At 40.3% G+C, this 17,465-nt stretch overlaps 1 protein-coding gene across 1 annotated transcript in view; it reads right to left on the bottom strand.

Annotated features, from left to right (window-relative positions):
- The window catches only part of CCDC175 (coiled-coil domain containing 175), a 69,581-nt gene that overhangs the window by 39,979 nt on the left and 12,137 nt on the right, over nucleotides 1-17,465 (bottom strand). Inside the window, exons 4-8 of the mRNA XM_008068058.2 lie at nucleotides 16,471-16,606; nucleotides 12,969-13,197; nucleotides 8,468-8,590; nucleotides 5,671-5,780; nucleotides 1,611-1,692 (exon numbers count right to left, since the gene is read on the bottom strand). Coding sequence (XP_008066249.1) covers nucleotides 1,611-1,692; nucleotides 5,671-5,780; nucleotides 8,468-8,590; nucleotides 12,969-13,197; nucleotides 16,471-16,606 — 680 coding nt within the window. The remainder of the gene's footprint in view (nucleotides 1-1,610; nucleotides 1,693-5,670; nucleotides 5,781-8,467; nucleotides 8,591-12,968; nucleotides 13,198-16,470; nucleotides 16,607-17,465) is intronic.

Here is a 17,465-nt window from a genome sequence, read left to right as displayed (position 1 = left end):
ACCCGCGGACTCAGGCAATCCATTCACCTCAGCCTCCCAAAGGCGCGGGATTACAGGCTGTGCCACCGAGCCCGGCTGAAAGATAAATTTAAAACTACCAAATTAACCAACAATTCAACCTCATCTAATTTCTGTCTTTTGGTAGGTACCCTTGCAACTAAGAGAATCAAGGGTAGGTCTAGCCCAGAGGAGAAGCTATCACTGATGTGGATAGCTCACTAAACCCCAAATGGAAAGCATTTAACTGGGGCAAATCATTCTTCTGGGAGGGAACTACCTTTGATATCTCTGCTGAACCTCAGGACACATGGGTGCAGAGAGAAATATTTTGCCTTGTAACAGAGTGATAAGAGTTTGGATATGTGGTAATCACACATCTTCGAGCAAGAGGATGGATGAGGAACTGCAGGAGAAAGAAAAGGTGGTGAACAGGTGGCTCTGTGCTCTGCAACAGGATTTCACTCCATAACCACTACAATTTCCAACAAAATTTGCAATAGATCACGAAATGCTTAATATTATTAAATTTTTTTCTTCAATGCAAGGGGCAAGAAGAATTTCAGTTATGTCTTGTGTATATCTATATTTGTATATATACATAATTAAATGAGTCATATTACACATCTCATTTTATAATATAGTGTTTATCATTTAATAACATATTGTGAACAATACTTATTTAACCAAGCTCCCTGTTTTGGGTTTTTTTTTTTTGAGTTGGAGTCTCACTCTGTCGCCCAGACTGGAGTGCAGTGGCTGCTCCCGGCCACCGCAGCCTTGGCCTGCTGGGCTCCGGCGATCCTTCCGCCTCAGCCTTCCAAATAGCCAGAATTACAGGCATGCGCTACCACGCCCAGCTGATTTTTTGATTTATTGTAGAGATGAGGTCTTGCTGCCCAGGTGGGTCTCGAACCCGCGGGCTCAGGCAATCCACTCACCTCAGCCTCCCAAAGGTGAGGGATTACAGGCTGAGCCACCGAGCCCGGCTTTTTTGGGTTTTAATTGTATTTCTCACCCTCCTGCCCCACAATTTGTCACTAGTTTAACAAATGCTTCACTGAATATATTTTGAGGCTAAATCTTGGTTTACACCCATAATTATTTACTTACGACATGATATTTCTTTCAATCTAAGTTTGAAAAATGTCCAGAGAATTCTCTCAGGAGATAGATCTGACTCAAATACTTCAAAAATAAATATTGAGAATATTATATTATAATGTAATATTTAGAATATTATTAAGCGCAGAACAGGCTGCTACACTTCACAGGTGCCATACAACAGCAAGAAGATAATTTCTCTAAATAATTCATATGAAAAATGTTATTAATCCATTAATCATGAACATTCCTAATATACCCATGCCCACATGAAAAATTATCAGAAAATATAATTCATCTTCACATGGATAGTCTTTGTTCTTTTATATATTTAAAGTTCTTTTGGAGGAGATAAAAATCTTTAAATTTAATTACTGTTAAAAATCATATTATTATTCAATGAAAAAATCTACTTTTGAAAAGTTCTATGTTTCTCACACATATTTTAAATATTAACTAAAAAATAAAATGTAATTATAATATAAAAGGCATCACTTCTGTCTTTTTACCTGTTTTATCTTGTGTAAATATTCATTTTTTTCAGTATTAGATGCATCATCTAGTTTTTCCTTATTATCTGTATAAAACAGCCTATGAACAAAGGAAGCCAAATAGATTCATATCAGAACATAAATTTTTTAGCAAAACCATATTTACTTGTGACATCAAAAAATTCCAGCCCCCAAATCCCCACATATTTATTTATATATTTATCAAAGTAAACAAAAAATTCTACTCCTTCAAATTGAGGAATTAATACTTTATTTATTCATTCACTTAAGAAGCAATCATCGGACACCTACACTCTGCCAGATACTAGAGATACAGCATAGGCAAGGTCGCTACCCTCAAGGAAATTACATTTTAGTGGAGTAGTCAGAATACAAGCAAAGTATCAAAAAAAAAAAAAATTGCAGACAGTGCTCCTAAGATTACGAAGCAGGAGGATAAAGTATAGAGAGATCTTGAGAGCAAGCATGCTACTTTAGACTGGTGGTCAGGGAAGGCTTCTTTGGGGCAACCTGTGAAAGACTTGAACGATGAGACGGAGCCAGCCATGTGGAGATCTGAAGGAAGAGGAATATCAATTGATAAGACTCAGAAGCAAAAAAAAGCATGGCTAGTGTATTTGAGGAAAAAGGATCATGAGCTGGAGGGCATACTGGGACTAGGTCATATAGGGTCTAGAGGGCAAGGTAGAACTTCAGGTTTTATTCTGAAGGGAACCAGAGAATTTTTTAAAGCAGAGAAGCAACATGAACTGATTAACATCTTGCAAAGATGACTCCAGTTACTTTATAGAGAAAGACAGTGGAGGAGGAACACAGGCATGGTGACAATCCAAAAGAGATCAAGGCAGCTCTCCTTAAGGGTGGAATGGTGGAGGTGGTAAGAAACAGATGTAATCAGGATGTATTCTGAAGATGTGGGCAACAGAACATGCCTTTAAATTTGGTTGAAGTTAGAGCTGGATTAGGGTTGGGTACTGAGGAAAACAGGAATGGTGGCTTTTGGCTTGAGTTAAGTAGGTACTTGAGTTAACTGGTGGTGCCACATTAGCTGATAAGGAAGACTGTGGGAAGTGCTGTTTCATGGAGTTGGAAAGGCAAGAGTTCCGTTTAGGACAAGTTACATTTGAGATATCTAATAGGTTTGAGTGGAGAGGGCAAGTAAGATGTAGAGTAGGTGCTTATAGAGTTCAGGGAAGAGGGCAGGGCTTGATATATAAATTTGGGAGCAATTGAGGTATAGAAAGTATTTAAAACCATAAGACTTTAAACAGGGAGAGTGTGAATAGAGAACAGTGAAGGGCTGAGAACTCCAAAGTTTAGAGTCAGAAAAGAGAACTGGGACAAGTGTAGGGTTCTGAAAAATAACAACCAGTGTGGTGAGTGAAATAAGGGAATGTGATATTTGGGAAGCCAAGTGAAGAAAGCATTTCAAGAAGGTGGAAGCAACAAGTTGTGTCAAATTCTATTATGAACTTCAGAATATTAAGAAATATCAGGATGGAAATCATTGGTAATCCTGGCAATTTTGAAACCATTTCAGTGCCCAAGAGCATCTATAATCTTCATAGCCTCATGCACTTTAATGACAAGTATGTATTCTGGGTCACAAATTGGATGTCATTTATACACATTTAACTTCCTACTCTACATTTTGTATGTGCTGAAAACCAGTTGAATGGCAAAGAAACAGTAATTTTTAAAGGTAGGCATTAAATTGGCCTTTAGCTGTGTAACCATGCTGGATATCAATCTTAATAAGGAACAAGGATTAAACTATCAATGCCTCCTGTGAATTTGTGGAACATTTGTGGTACTCTCAGTTGTCCAAACACACATAGAATTTAAGTTTGTGGTTGAGTGATTTTGTTTTTTCTCAATATTTTGAATTCAACTTAGGTAACAGTGTTATAAACCAGTTTGCAGTTTAAAGATTTCATGGAGGAAAACAAAAGATTATAGGTTAGAAAGATGAGTTATATAAATTGTTTTAGTTTCCTTTATAATTTATTATTACAGAATATTATAAAACAACAATGATTCTTCAAAGTCATCCAACAAGAACTAGGCTTCCTCTCCCCATCTCCACAGATAGAGAAAATGAACTAAGGAAGAAAATAAAAAGAATGCAAAGAATTTTCTTTTAGCCAGGCTCAGTGGCTCAGCCTGTAATCCTGCGCCATTGGGAGGCTGAGGTGAGTGAATTGCCTGAGCCCGTGGGTTCGAGACCCGCCTGGGCAGCGAGACCTCATCTCTACAATAAATAAAAAAATCAGCCGGGTATGGTAGCACATGCCTGTAATTCCGGCTACTTGGAAGGCTGAGGCGGAAGGATGGCTGGAGCCCAGCAGGTCGAGGCTGCGGTGGCTGGGAGCAGCCATTGCACTCCAGTCTGGGTGACAGAGTGAGACTCCAACTCAAAAAAAATAAATAAATAAAAATAAAGAATTTTCTTTTAATTTTTTCAAGTAATAAAAAGAAAAAAGTAAAGTTTTATTAATAAAAAGGAGGCTAACCTATATCCTGAACCATCAGATTAATTAAAAGCACTTTTCCTTGGTGAGATTCTACATGAATGAAAACTCTTGAAAATCTGGGATTATAAAAAAATGATGAATCATTAACAATAGAAAATCAAGAGGAGAACCGGAGCTGGGTGAGTGGCCCCCACCTGCCCCACCACTGCTACTGCCTGCAGCTCCCGCCGTGTCCTCCGCCCTTGGTACCCTGAAACTGATGCCGCTGTCACCCCCTCAGAGGCCACAGCTCCCTCCTTGGTGCTCCTGTCTCCCATCAGCCCCTGACCCTGCTCCTCTGCACTCCTGTTACACCATCAGTTCCCTACCCCACTCCTCTGTGCCCCCGTCTCCCCAACAACCCCCAACCTCACCCCTTGGTGCCCCTGTCATCCCATCAGCGCCTGACCCCGCTCCTCTGCACCCTGTCACCCCATCAGCCCCAGCCCCTCTCTTGTGCTCCTGTCACCCCATCAGCCTCAGACCCTGCTCCTCTGTGCCTCTGTCACCCCATCAGCCCCCGACATCCCTCCTCTGTGCCTCCGTCTCCCCAACAGCCCCCAACCCCACTCCTTGGTACCCCTGTCACCCCATCAGCCCCCAATCCCACTCCTCTGCCCCGTCACCCCAGCCCCTGACCCCACCCCTCTGTGCCCCTGTCACTCCATCAGCCCCTTACCCCTCTCAGCACCTCATCATGTCCGGTTCCCCTGTACTCTCTTGAGCGTCCCCATCGCTCAGCTTGCCCATCGCTCTCCCCAGAACCCCCAACACCTCTATCACCCCCAACACTACTATCACGCCTCTGCCCCCCCTCGGTGCCCCATCACCCACCTGGATCCCCTCAGCCCCTCACCCCATCCCTGTTCCCCACCCCATCATATCCCTCTGGCCTCACCTCCGATCACCCCATGCATCCCCTCCCCACAAAGCACCTTCAGCACCCCTGCTCGGTGCCCCATCACTGCAGCAAGCACCCCAGGCTGGACTCTGCCTACCCTCTCTGGAGGCCCCCACAGTCCTCCAGCCCACCCCTAGGTACCCCGCCACCCCTATTAGCCTGGGGATGGTGCCTTTCTCACAAGGCCACCATGCAGCCTGGCCCCCCTTGACCCCATGGTCCTGCCATCGAGAGGGTGGGTGCCCAGTGCTGGCGACTTCTCAGAATCCTGGAGACTTCCCCCTCAATTAAGAGCAACTCTAACAGCACGGCTAGGTGGGTTGTACCCTTATGTCACATCCCACTAATGCCTTTCCCCATGGGCATTTTTGTTTGTAGGGAGTCAGGAACTGAAATGAGAATAATACATATACGTTCCAAAGAGTCCCTTCCTTTTCCCAAGCTGACATTAACCTCTATTTTTTTCTCTTGAAAAGACAGACTAGTTAATTACAAAATGAAAAGGAGGTTCTATAAAGCTATCGCACAAATTATAGCAAATTAAGAGAATATAATTTCCATCAATATTAAAGACATATTTAAAAGTGAAAATAGCATGTTAACATCTAAAAACACTTCAGTAAAAATAAAGCATTATGCTTACATTTTATCCTCCAGATTCTTACAGGTTTTCTGTAGTTCTTCAACTTGTATTTTCCAGTACCTTATTGATGCTTGTAGTTGTGCTATTTCTAAATTGTGATCACTAAGAACCTATTAAAAATTCAACAAAAATATGGCCTCCAGTCATCACCAGAGGATTCTTAACAGCAGCTCAGTGCCACTAAATATTCATGAATCACTCATTCAACTTTCACATTAGGGGTTTTAATGGGGAAAAGGCAATCATTCTAATTGTTTCTTCATAAAATAAACTTGGACAGAAATAATTCTGAAAACCCAAATTTTCCCAAATCAGGAAAACCCAAAATTTGGAAGTAGAGGTTAACCAAATAGAGCAGTGAACATATAAAGATAAAAAAAACCTTTTAAGACAAGAATTCATTTTATCTACCTTTAAAAAAATTAAACAAATCCACACTGTCATAATCATCTTCAATTATCATTCCAGGATACTAAAGTGAGTATTAATTTAAAAAGCCAAAACAAACAGGGTCTTTTGTCTCAACTGATAGCTAAGTTCACATTGAAGAGTTTTTTCCTTGATATTTAATTGATATTTAGGAAATGGAATCATGAAATACTGTGAACAAACATTACCATGATTTAAAATGTTATTATGATTTAAAAGAAGGAAAGATCAATTGAGAAAATTCATAGTAAAATATGTTTTTGCAATGCAATTTTGGATTAAATAAAAGAAAAGTTAAACTAATTGGGTCTTGGGATTTGCCTTTCAGCTTGTGAGGGATAATGAAACTTGGAGAAGACAGACCAAACAAATTCATCTTCTCACTGTCATAGAGTTGCCATAGACATATTATTTAATGCCATCTAAACCTGAACATCAATGTGGGATCAAAGATACACCTGTTGGGGGCACAGAGGTACACTCAGCATGTTAGGCAAGAAAGGGGGGTGAAAGCTATTTTTCCTTCTCTAGAACATCCATGGCTAGTTTCAGAGTTACAGAGGTGGAAATCCTAAAACTGTCATTAAACTTAGCAGAATATTGAAAGGCCTCTCTGATCAATCATCAGGATTAGGGCTATATACTGAAGGCCTGTTAGGCCTCATATCTGTTATCTCTCTGGCCCTCCCTCTTCTCTGCCATGGACATGTAGGCTGCCTTGAGAGTAACATGCTATTATTCTTTTCTGCCAACATCACATCAGCTGGACCTGGTGGCAGATACCACATGAAAGTTAATCTGAAGCTCCACGTGGTCTCAGTCCACAGTCAAAATGTTATCTTTTAATCTCAGGCAACAACAAACTTTACCAAATACAAAGCACTGAGCCAGAAACGTATAGATATGATCTCATCTAATCTCCACAAAAACTCTTTGTAGTAGACAATATTATTGTCCCCATTTTATAGACAAGAAAACTTCAAGTTTGTAGAACCAAAATTTGAACCCAGCTCTGTGTGATATTCGTCTGTGCTTCAAACACCGTTCTCTACTGATGGAGGTGAGAAGGATGAGCAGGTTGGATTGTGGGATGTGGGGAAGGATCTGAAGGTAAATTTATGCTTGCCACCTCAAACTTGTCTAATTTGGCCTTAGAGATCATTGGAGTACAGGCTAGCTTGATTTATGATTTATGAGGCCAAAACTGGAAATGTGAGCTTGGTTATGCAGATAAAATATGTTTTATATAATTTCTAAATTCTCCTCTAAGCCTAGTGCTTCCTTACTTTCTAGAAATTTGAAAACAGATAATGATTTTTTAATGCACATATTTGGGAGAAGAATTTTATTTTACTAGTGTTTTGTGATTGGATAGCATAATAATAAATATGTTGTAATTAAAATAAGCAGAACCAGCCATTGCCTTGCTAGACTCTGGTGTGGCCATGTGCTCTTTGAGCTATGGCTATCGCCATGCTTCCTGGCTTTGGCCCCCCTCACACCTTGAGGAGGTGAATCTTCTCTTTCTCTCTCTCTTTCTCTAATTTACTTTAAATAAACTATATTTTCTAATCTAAAAATAAAAAATAAAATAAAATAAGAACCACTCTATATAAAATATTCAGTATTACCATTGCACCAATATAGTTTTACATGAGATTTTCAAGACACATAGGAGAAATGCACTAGAGACTCATTAATTAAACTAATTATGATAGAAGTTCAACAGGCATTTCTGTTTTAATTAACATAGAAGTAGTAGTTATATTAATCACTTCAATTATAATCACCTCTGTAAGCTTAAGTTTTCCAATAATTAAAATAAGTATAATCCTTATAAAATACTTATCACAGTGCTGGCTTTCAATAAATGCTATCAATTTTTTAAATAGAAGTACAGAGTTTTGATATATTTTCTAATTCAAATAGATAAGTGGTCTCCTCTCCATATGAAGGTTACTATATTATATAGTAATGGAGAGTCTAAACTCTGTTCTATTTTTCCACATTTGAGAAATAAAGTATTAGCCCATGGTTATTCATTTTGTTATGTAAAATTAAGCAATCTCATGGAAATGTTATATACATCAATATATTTGGTTGATTCTGTCTTTTGTTTTTTTAATCAACATTTTCACAGTATTTTGGCCTATCAAATGCAGTTTGTATCTAAGGCATTCCAAACTTCCTGCTTCCCACCATACTCCTGAAGAAGAAGAAAACACAATTATACCATGACACTTAAAAGAAAATGTTAATATGTCCAAAAACATTCTCCCAGCATGGTAAGAATTTGAATGAAAATCAACACCTTCTTCATTGAGGTGACTGGGTCAGACTTTAAAAAACATAGTTTATTCTTTCTTACCACTGTGCGGATAGTAGCTGTTTCTTTTATTTTTGACATTTTAATTAGCAATTTATCCAAGTCTTTCTTCTTTTGAAAACTCTCATTTTTCTTAAGTGTATGGATTTTTTTAAGTTCATTAATCTGTAGTGACAAACACAATCAATCAGTAAAAGAGCCTATTAGCACAATAAAGCTTAAGAGATATATATTTTAATTTGTCAAGCTAATTCATGTTTAATTTAAATATATCTTATTCAATCTAAATATATCAAGAAGTGAAAACAAAAATCCTGGGTTTGCTTATTTTGCAATATCACAGGAAAAATAATGAAACATAAGGACCAAATTATAACTATAAAATATTGAAGTAGTACATTTATATGAGCAATAATAACAATGATTGTTAATAACTAATTATAAAAGCAATTGCCATTGTAGTGATTTACAAGGAAAATATTGCAATGGTGACCAGATTTACAGATTACTAAGCAGATGAGAGTCAAAGGAAGGAATGATGGATTGAGAATCTAAATTCACATTATTTATTTATTTATTTTTTTGAGTTGGAGTCTCACTCTGTCGCCCAGACTGGAGTACAGTGGCCGCTCCCGGCCACCGCAGCCTCGACCTGCTGGGCTCCGACGATCCTTCCGCCTCAGCCTTCTGAGTAGCCGGAACTACAGGCGTGTGCTACCATGCCTGGCTGATTTTTTTTTGACTTATTGTAGAGATGAGGTCTCGCTGCCCAGGTGGGTCTCGAACCCGCGGGCTCAGGCAATCCACTCACCTCAGCCTCCCAAAGGTGTGAGATTACAGGCTGAGCCACCAAGCCCGGCTTAAATTCACATTATTTAATGGGAAATAAAATCAACTAAAGACAGAGTAAACAAAATCATTGAAGACAGGACAGCTTATGATCCTGAAAAACTAACCATTTTATCAAGATGATACTTATCAAACCCTAATGAAGCATGTCACACTCTTATCAAAATCAAACATATCATAAGTTTGTCTGCCAAATGGATAACCAATAACAAGGTAACTAAGTAGTAAGACCTGAGAAAGCATATTCAACTCTATGAGAACTAGGAAAACACATGTCTGGGGTGCTTTTCATTAAAGCCACCAGATGCTTCACCAATGCATATGATTGTTACCAATTTCTCAATACCAGGACACATATATGTACATTCACATATAAATAAAATGTTATTACTACATTTTGTTGAAAATTGAAAATCTGCATTCATACTTTGACTTAAGCTTTCTCACAAAATCGTGCAATTATAGAAATAATACTGGCAACCAGCATTTTGTTTGTGTTAGGGGAGATCTTATGAGTTTGAAGATTCTATGACACCTGTAATAGTTTGTTTCTTTTCTCATAGGAAGTAAAGGGAATTAACAGACTGTGACCACTGCCAGTGATGTATCTTTAGTGAGCATTGGTCACTGACTCCAACATCTATACACCTCAGTTGGGCTCAACCACTGGTGCATGGTATTCACTTTGGGTCCATTATTGTTCTAGGAGTGGGCACTATCTTAACCTGGCCAGACAGACATAATGAAGTAAGACTTATAGAAAGGTTTTCCTCTTTCTACTTTAATAAGGAAACATACAATCGTTGTCACTGATAGCCATCTTGTGACCATGAGGGAAGCCAGCCTTAGGATAAATGGTGAAGGAGAAGACGAGTAAGCCTCTATATTAACTAGTCCTAGAGATTGTTCCATCTGAGAATTCCTAGTCTGTGAGATAATAAATGCCCTTACTGTTTAAGTCAGTTTCAATTGGGGCTTCTGCATTTTGTGTCTAAAAGCACCCTATGTGACACCCTTTTCCTGGGAGATAGACCTGGGGCATTTGGCCCAACTACTCATAGGCCAAATCCAGCCACCACTTGTTTAAGTAAAGCCACTCTTATTCATTCAGATATTGCTTGTGGCTACTTTTATACTAAAATGGCATAGTTGAATAGTTGTGACAGAGACTATACGACCTTAAATGTTTAGTATTTGACCCTTTTTAGAAAAAGTCTGCAGACCCCTGAGATAGACTATATAGCAATAAGGAAGAAAAACTTGCCATGTTTGGAAATTCCTTATATGAAATCCTTCTGAGCTTCCTTTCTTGCATTTTAACATTTATACTAAAGAATAGGAAGGAGAAAATTCTCCCTGCAGGTCTTAAAATAAAGTTAGAAACTCATTCAATAGTCATATTGTGTGAAGTGTGCAGACACTGTTCTTGGTGCTAGGATACAGCAGTGACTCAGACAAAATCCCTGCCCTACGGACCTTAACTTTCTGGTGGGCAAAACTCAGACTGGATGCCATCTCTGGCTGACTGTTTTGGTCCCAGGAGAAGTAAACAAAAGGGGTAGGGTTTCTCCCCTATCTACTCCTCCACTACTCTGGAAGTCCTTACACAGACAGACACACTCCACTCTTTATCCCATAGTTTAAGTGAGCCACACTGGCTTGGGGCTTCTGGACTGAACAGAGGGAACAGAACCCTGCTTACAACAGAGGGCTGGAACAGTAGAGTAACATGAATGCTGCTCAGTGTTGTTGTGGATAGAGAAGGAAAGCGGTAAAACCCCTTTTGATTCTTGTTGTCCTGAAATTTCCATTCCATCGTGATAATAATAAATCCAAGTAAGTTGCAGCCCTCTAAGAGTAGACCCACCCTATTACTGAGACAGCTTTCAGTTGATTCAGGCACTACAACCCAGGGTAACAGCTGGCTTCAACCCCAGAAAAGGTCCAAGGAGCTTGGCTTTTACAAATTCTCTTTAGTAGTAGCAAAAGGCCCAAGGGATTCTACTATGGCCTGAATGTGTCCCCCAAAATTCATATGTTGAAACTTAATGGCTTGATGTGATAGTATCAAGAGGTAAGCCTTTAGGAGGTGACTAAGTTCTGAAGGCAGAACCGTCATGAATGGAATTAATGACCTTATAAAAGGGCTAGAGGGAATTAGCTGGGCCATTGTTTTGCCTTCTACTATGTGAGGACACAGTGTTTGTCTCCTCTGGAGGATGAATAATCCAAGAAGCAGAGGCAGGCCTCTCTCCAGACCTAAACCTGCTGGTGCCTTAATCTGGGACCTCTTAGTCTTAGTCTCTAGAACTGAGAAACAAATGTCTATTATTTATAAACTATCCAGTTTCAGGTGTTTTGTTATAGCAACCCAAACAGACTATAATAGACTCCTTGCCAGCGACTTCATACAATTCTTGTTATAAGGGCCAGGCCATCTATACTCAGGGAGGAATGTACATGAATTTAGAGTAAGACTATTTCTGAAGAGGTAGGCACTTTTAAGGACAAAGAAGTTCAGATCTCATTGGAATTTTCAAATAGCTCAAGTTTTATCAAGGAATCAATTGCCACTAGAATCAAACAGCCACTGCAACTGCCAGATTTTATTCCTTTAAATTTTAATCAAGACTCAAGAAAAGTAATTTAATAAATGTTCTCTTCCATCCTTCCCCCTCCCTCCCTTCCTCTCTTCCTTCCTCTTACTTCCCTCCCTCCCTTCCTTTCTACCTCTCTTTCCCTTTTTCCCCCTCCCTCTCTCCCTTCCTTACTTCTTTCCATTTAACATAGCAGTCAGTGTTGCAAGCCTATGTCATATTTCTTGCATTTATAACCTGAGGTTATGCCAATTCCCATCGTGGGGAAGGCAGCATCAGAAGCTCAACAGTTCTCATCATTAGCTGGGCTTCCCCACCACAGAGGGCCATGAAGACTGTTGCTGGGAACACCTAATATGCAGACAACCCTACCTCTCCTGAGACAACCAGAGCAGAACAAGGAAGAAACCATCATAAGCCATCTGATGGTGAATTGTAACTAATATGGCATAGCTGATAGTTCAACCCCTGCAAGGGCAGAAAAAAGATGCAATAGTTATCTCACCCCATCCTTACAAAACTGCTAATCTAAAGACACCATTTAATTTTTAGGGCCCTCAGCTCTGCCCAGCCCCTCTGCAGTACCTCCCCTCCATCCCCTGATCCACTCATCAGGAGTAGCAGTCCTGGGTTTGTCCACACAGACACAGCCTCAGGACTGCCAAAGGCCACCAGAAAAGATGGTGGCATATTCCTTGTTCCTATATGGCCGCATATGAGCAAGAAGCCACCCCAGTGTTACAAATCCTGCCACTTACATTCTTTCCTATGAACTGAGATGGTACTACACAGTCAAATGTCTTTCCGGAGAGGCTTCCAGTGTCCTTGAGTCACCCACTCTATTCCCAGCCCAATGTTCACCGAAGAGCCCTTGCTAGCCTGAAGGACCCACAAATTGTTTCCCATTTCCTGCCTGAGAGTCTATACAATTCTGTATTTTAAATAATAAATCACAGCTGAGCATTGTGGCTCACACTTGTAATTCCAACACTTTGGGAGGCTGAGGTGGGAGGATCTTATGAGGCCTGGAGTTTGAGGCCAGTCTGGGAAATATAGCAAGATCCCTGTCTCTACATTAAATAAATCATGCTACTTACCTGTTCAGTCAATTGTTGCTTACGTAACAGATATTCTGCTCTTTCTTTTTCTATTAGCTCCTCTGCCTCTTGAGTGCATTGTTTTTGCAACTCTATGTCTTCTTTCTGCAAGTTTACTTTGGTGTAAATCTCATTTATGTAAACGATGGTAGTGGCCTTTTCCTCCATTGTTTGGTTGAGTGACAGGACTAACTTCGTGTGCTGCCTTGCTAGCTCTTCCTGCTTCTCCCTGGGAAGAAAGAATCTCCCATTAAAAGTATGGCTCTTGCCGGGTTCGGTGGCTCAGCCTGTAATCCCGCGCCTTTGGGAGGCTGAGGTGAGTGGATTGACTGAGCCCGCGGGTTCGAGACCCGTCTGGGCAGCGAGACCTCATCTCTACAATAAATCAAAAAATCAGCCGGTCGTGGTAGCGCATGCCTGTAATTCCGGCTACTTGGAAGGCTGAGGTGGAAGGATCGCCAGAGCCCAGCAGGCCGAGGCTGCGGTGGCCGGGAGCGGCCACTGCACTCCAGTCTGGGCGACAGAGTGAGACTCCAACTCAAAAAAAAAAAGTATGGCTCTTAGCAAAGGAAGAAAGTCTGTGAAATGAGCCCTCAACACGAGGAAAATGTCAGGGATACTTATTTTATAGTTGTGCTTGCGATTGTTTAAACTTGGTTGAGATGGGGACAGAAGGAAACAAAAAACAAATGTCAACTTTGGAACTTTCACCACTACAAAAATATCAGGTGCCCTGCCTCGCTCCCACCAACCCACCCATGCACACTTGCTTGGCAGTAACAAAGAGATATTTTGGCTTAAATAATGACTCAAAAATAGGAAATCTGGACAGATGATTATTTTTACTTTTATTTATTTATTATTTTTTAAAGACAGGGTCTTACTCTACCCAGGTTCAAGTGCAGTGGCACCATCCAGCTCACTACTGCCTTGACTTCCTGGGCTCAACCAAACCTTTCCTCTTAGCTTCCTGAGAAGCTGGAACTACAGGCACATACCATCACACCTGGCTAATTTTTTTTGTGGAGATGAGGTCTCACTATGTTGCCCAGGCTGGTCTCAAACTCTTGGGGTTAAGCGTTCTCCCATCTCTGTCTCCCATAGTGCTGGGATTATAGACGTGAGTCACCACATCCAGCCTAGATGAATGTTTTGATATCTAATAATGTCATATCTATCTCATCATCCTGAGATACTGTAGTTGAGCCAAAAACAGGCATCCCACCACATCTCCAGCCACCCTTGGATGCCACAGTCCTGTAGGGAGGGCCCAAAGGAAAGCTTGCCTTCCTCAGGACAGAAATTAGAGAAAGAAAAGGCTGAATTTATCTTTACTGTTTAGGGGATGTTTGAAACCTGATTTGAGCCCTCTTATCTTCTCTCAGTTACAGTCAAGTCTGAATTCAAGAGGAGTCATTAACCGTACACATCCACTGCTGGCCCATGCATCTGAGGAAGATCTTAGGCTGGGAGAAATATCTACCCCAAGGCTGACAATAAAAGATTTATAGGAGGGACAATTGGTGTCATTTCTCTATCTTCCTTTTTAAAAGCTCCGGCAAGTAAAAGACCTTTTCCCTTTTTCTAGTCTCCAGGGCAACAGACTTCAGGAGAATTATATTTGAAGGCTCAGAAAAATGGAAACAGGCTGTTGGAAGTTTATTACCCAGGAGCCAAACTTCAAAACAGAAATGTAACAAAAAGAAGTCTAAGTGAGAGGTTCAGTAGGGAATCAGATAATGAGTGCTTTGTGGGTGAAGCAGAGGAAACCTTCTAAGAATGAATCAGGCCTTCTAAGAATTAAGGGTCAACAGAGAAGCAAAGCAAAACAAGACAAATCAAAAAACCTAAATAGGCATGATATGATGGGCTGAGGAAGGAGCACTCACAGACAGAATGTGAGGTTCAAAAAACAAACAAACAAACAAAAACAAGCCAAAGATCTGCTTTGTATCCAGTTCTCAAGAGAGGTCTAGGAGAGATGTGTTCACCACCTGTCGGAACTTGTAGGCACCTTGATATGCATCTTTCTTTGAAAAATGGATGCAACAAGTGATTGTGGTGTGATGGTTCTGGCTCACCAAGTAACCACCTTTTTGTAATTTGCCTTTCCATAAAGATTTGTTTAGAGCAGTGAATCCTCAAGTATGGTCAGGACCAGCAGCATTAGCATCACCTGGGATCTTGGTAGGAATGCAAATTCTTGTTCCCATCCCACCACTCCCCAGACCTATTAAATCAGAAATTTTGGAGGCAGATTCAAATAACATGTGTGTGTGCTTGCTAAACAAGCCCTCCAGGTGATTCTGATTCATGTTCAAGTGTGAGACTCATTGGTCTACAGAGGTTTGATGTTACTGACCAGTTGATATCCAGCCCAGATATTATTTTTCTTGTTACTAGTTAATAAGTAGTCTAGTTTACATAGCAGTCTCTGGAGATTACGGCTAGCTTGTACCATGCACAAATCTGCACTGTGAATTCCCAACAGGAATGAGAGTATGTAGTATTTTTCAAACTTATGTGATCATGAACTTTCTCTTTCAGGGAGTATCTCCCAGTACAGGCATTTTGAGGGCCTGGCTTGGGAGACATGTCCCTGGCCTTGAGGTCTCCACCTGATCCCTGATGCTTTCATATCTTTTACACCAAGCAACCCGTGGATTGTTTTGGCTTCCCAAGACTTTTTCCCCTGTTATAAGGTCTCTTTGAACATTTCTCACTCTGGAAGACCAACATTCTGATATTTATGCATTAGTCTTGCCAAGTTTCTCACAAGGATAAGTAATTCTTCAAGGATTTTGTTATTTGTTTTCTTTCAGAATATATCTCCTCCTTTCTTGAACCGAGAAAGTCAAGAGTTGTGATACCCATTTTACAGATGAAAATGAGGCCCATGGGGTGAAATACCAGTCTGAGGCAACACAGAAAGGAATAAAAGCAAAGAAACAGGTGTGAGATACTCATAGAGCCACATATATAGTCTCATGTAATTACAGATAAAGCTGGAACCCTTTCTTGTGAAACAACTCCGTTCTCAGTCCTTCAGTAGATCACAATATGACTGAATATGTTCAAGGAACTGAATTAGATATAATAGTTCTGATTGCTATTATATTCGCAATACAATTCCAGCAAGATTTCTTACTTTGGTGATAGGATTTGTAAAACAAATTCTAAAAAAATGGAAACTAAACCCACTGTGTGCCTCTGCCTTTAGAGGTAGCATTTGAGGGTGACTTACAAGCAAAATGTAGTTGCTGCTGGGAAGCTTGATTGCCTCTGAACTTTTACAGGTCTCCTGGCCACTGTAGTCAATTTTCTGTTCTCCTCCCCAGCCTTCTACAGCCATCACAGCCCCCTAATCAGCCTGCAGCCTACAACCCACCTCTACCTCTCATCTTACCCTGCTCCCATCAGATTAGAGGACAAACCCCTTCTGACAATTGTCCCACAGCAGTCATACCCCATAGCCTCAAGTACTGAATTTAAAAATACCTACCCAAGAGCTTCATTGTTTTTTTCCAACTCAATTATTTTCTTCTTCAGAAACTCCATTTCATTATCTATCTCTGTAATTCTCATTTGTATTTGCTTTATTTCAAAAATATTTAATCTTCGAGCATCTCTGACGCATTCTTAAAAGTAAGTGGAAATGTTAGATGTTAAATGCTAGATGTTAAATGTTGAGAAAGAGCACACTTTTAGATACGTCTTCAAATCATGACAAAAATGACCTTTCTTTGAAATATTCTTTTAATTGTGTTTCAGTATCAGTCACCTCTGACTCCTCTGGTCCTTCTCAATCTTGCCTACTAATTATTTGTCTTATCTTTGCTGCCATGGTGACCAGCTTTCTATGGATGCGAACAACTTCACACAGGTGAAGTCTGACAGCACCTGATTTCTACCTGTTCCATGTTACTTCTCACTTCCTGCCTAGGACTTCCTGTCACCTCTACCATGGGGCTTCTTTAGAAACACACACCCATGGATGTGTAACCAAGTACAAGAGGTGGGGCAAACATTGGACCTATGATAGACAGTGTATAAGTAATTCCCCCTTTCTCATACTGATAGATGGTCCTTGGAAATGGTAACACTGTGTCTTGGGGGCATGTTCTCATAATTAATTAGTTTCTGTTAGCAGCAGTCAACATCATAATGCACCCCACATAGGCATTCCCTTCTCCTCTGCTTTGGTTTCATCCTACCCTCCTCTTTGGAATGCGTTCCCTAACAAAATAAAAATGCAAAAGCCATTGCCTCAGCCTCTGCTTTCTGGGAACACAATACATTAGATAATTCATTATTCATCCATAAATAACAAATCAGTGTAATCAATAAGACTTCAGAGGACTATCTCAGTGCATGACAGACAGATGGTCAATATGCATGAATTTTAACATTGCTTTTTAGAAAGATTCGACTATTCATTTCTCTACAACAGATTCCCTAGAAACTAGCTGGTAGCTCCCCTGGGAGAGCTAGGATTTT

This window comes from Carlito syrichta, unplaced genomic scaffold (genome assembly GCF_000164805.1).
Source record: "Carlito syrichta isolate Samal-C Ts95f unplaced genomic scaffold, Tarsius_syrichta-2.0.1 Scaffold309858, whole genome shotgun sequence".
In the NCBI taxonomy this organism is placed as follows: domain Eukaryota; kingdom Metazoa; phylum Chordata; class Mammalia; order Primates; family Tarsiidae; genus Carlito; species Carlito syrichta.
The sequence above is the reverse complement of the archived record's forward strand: the minus strand, read 5'-3'. Positions and strand labels throughout refer to the sequence as shown.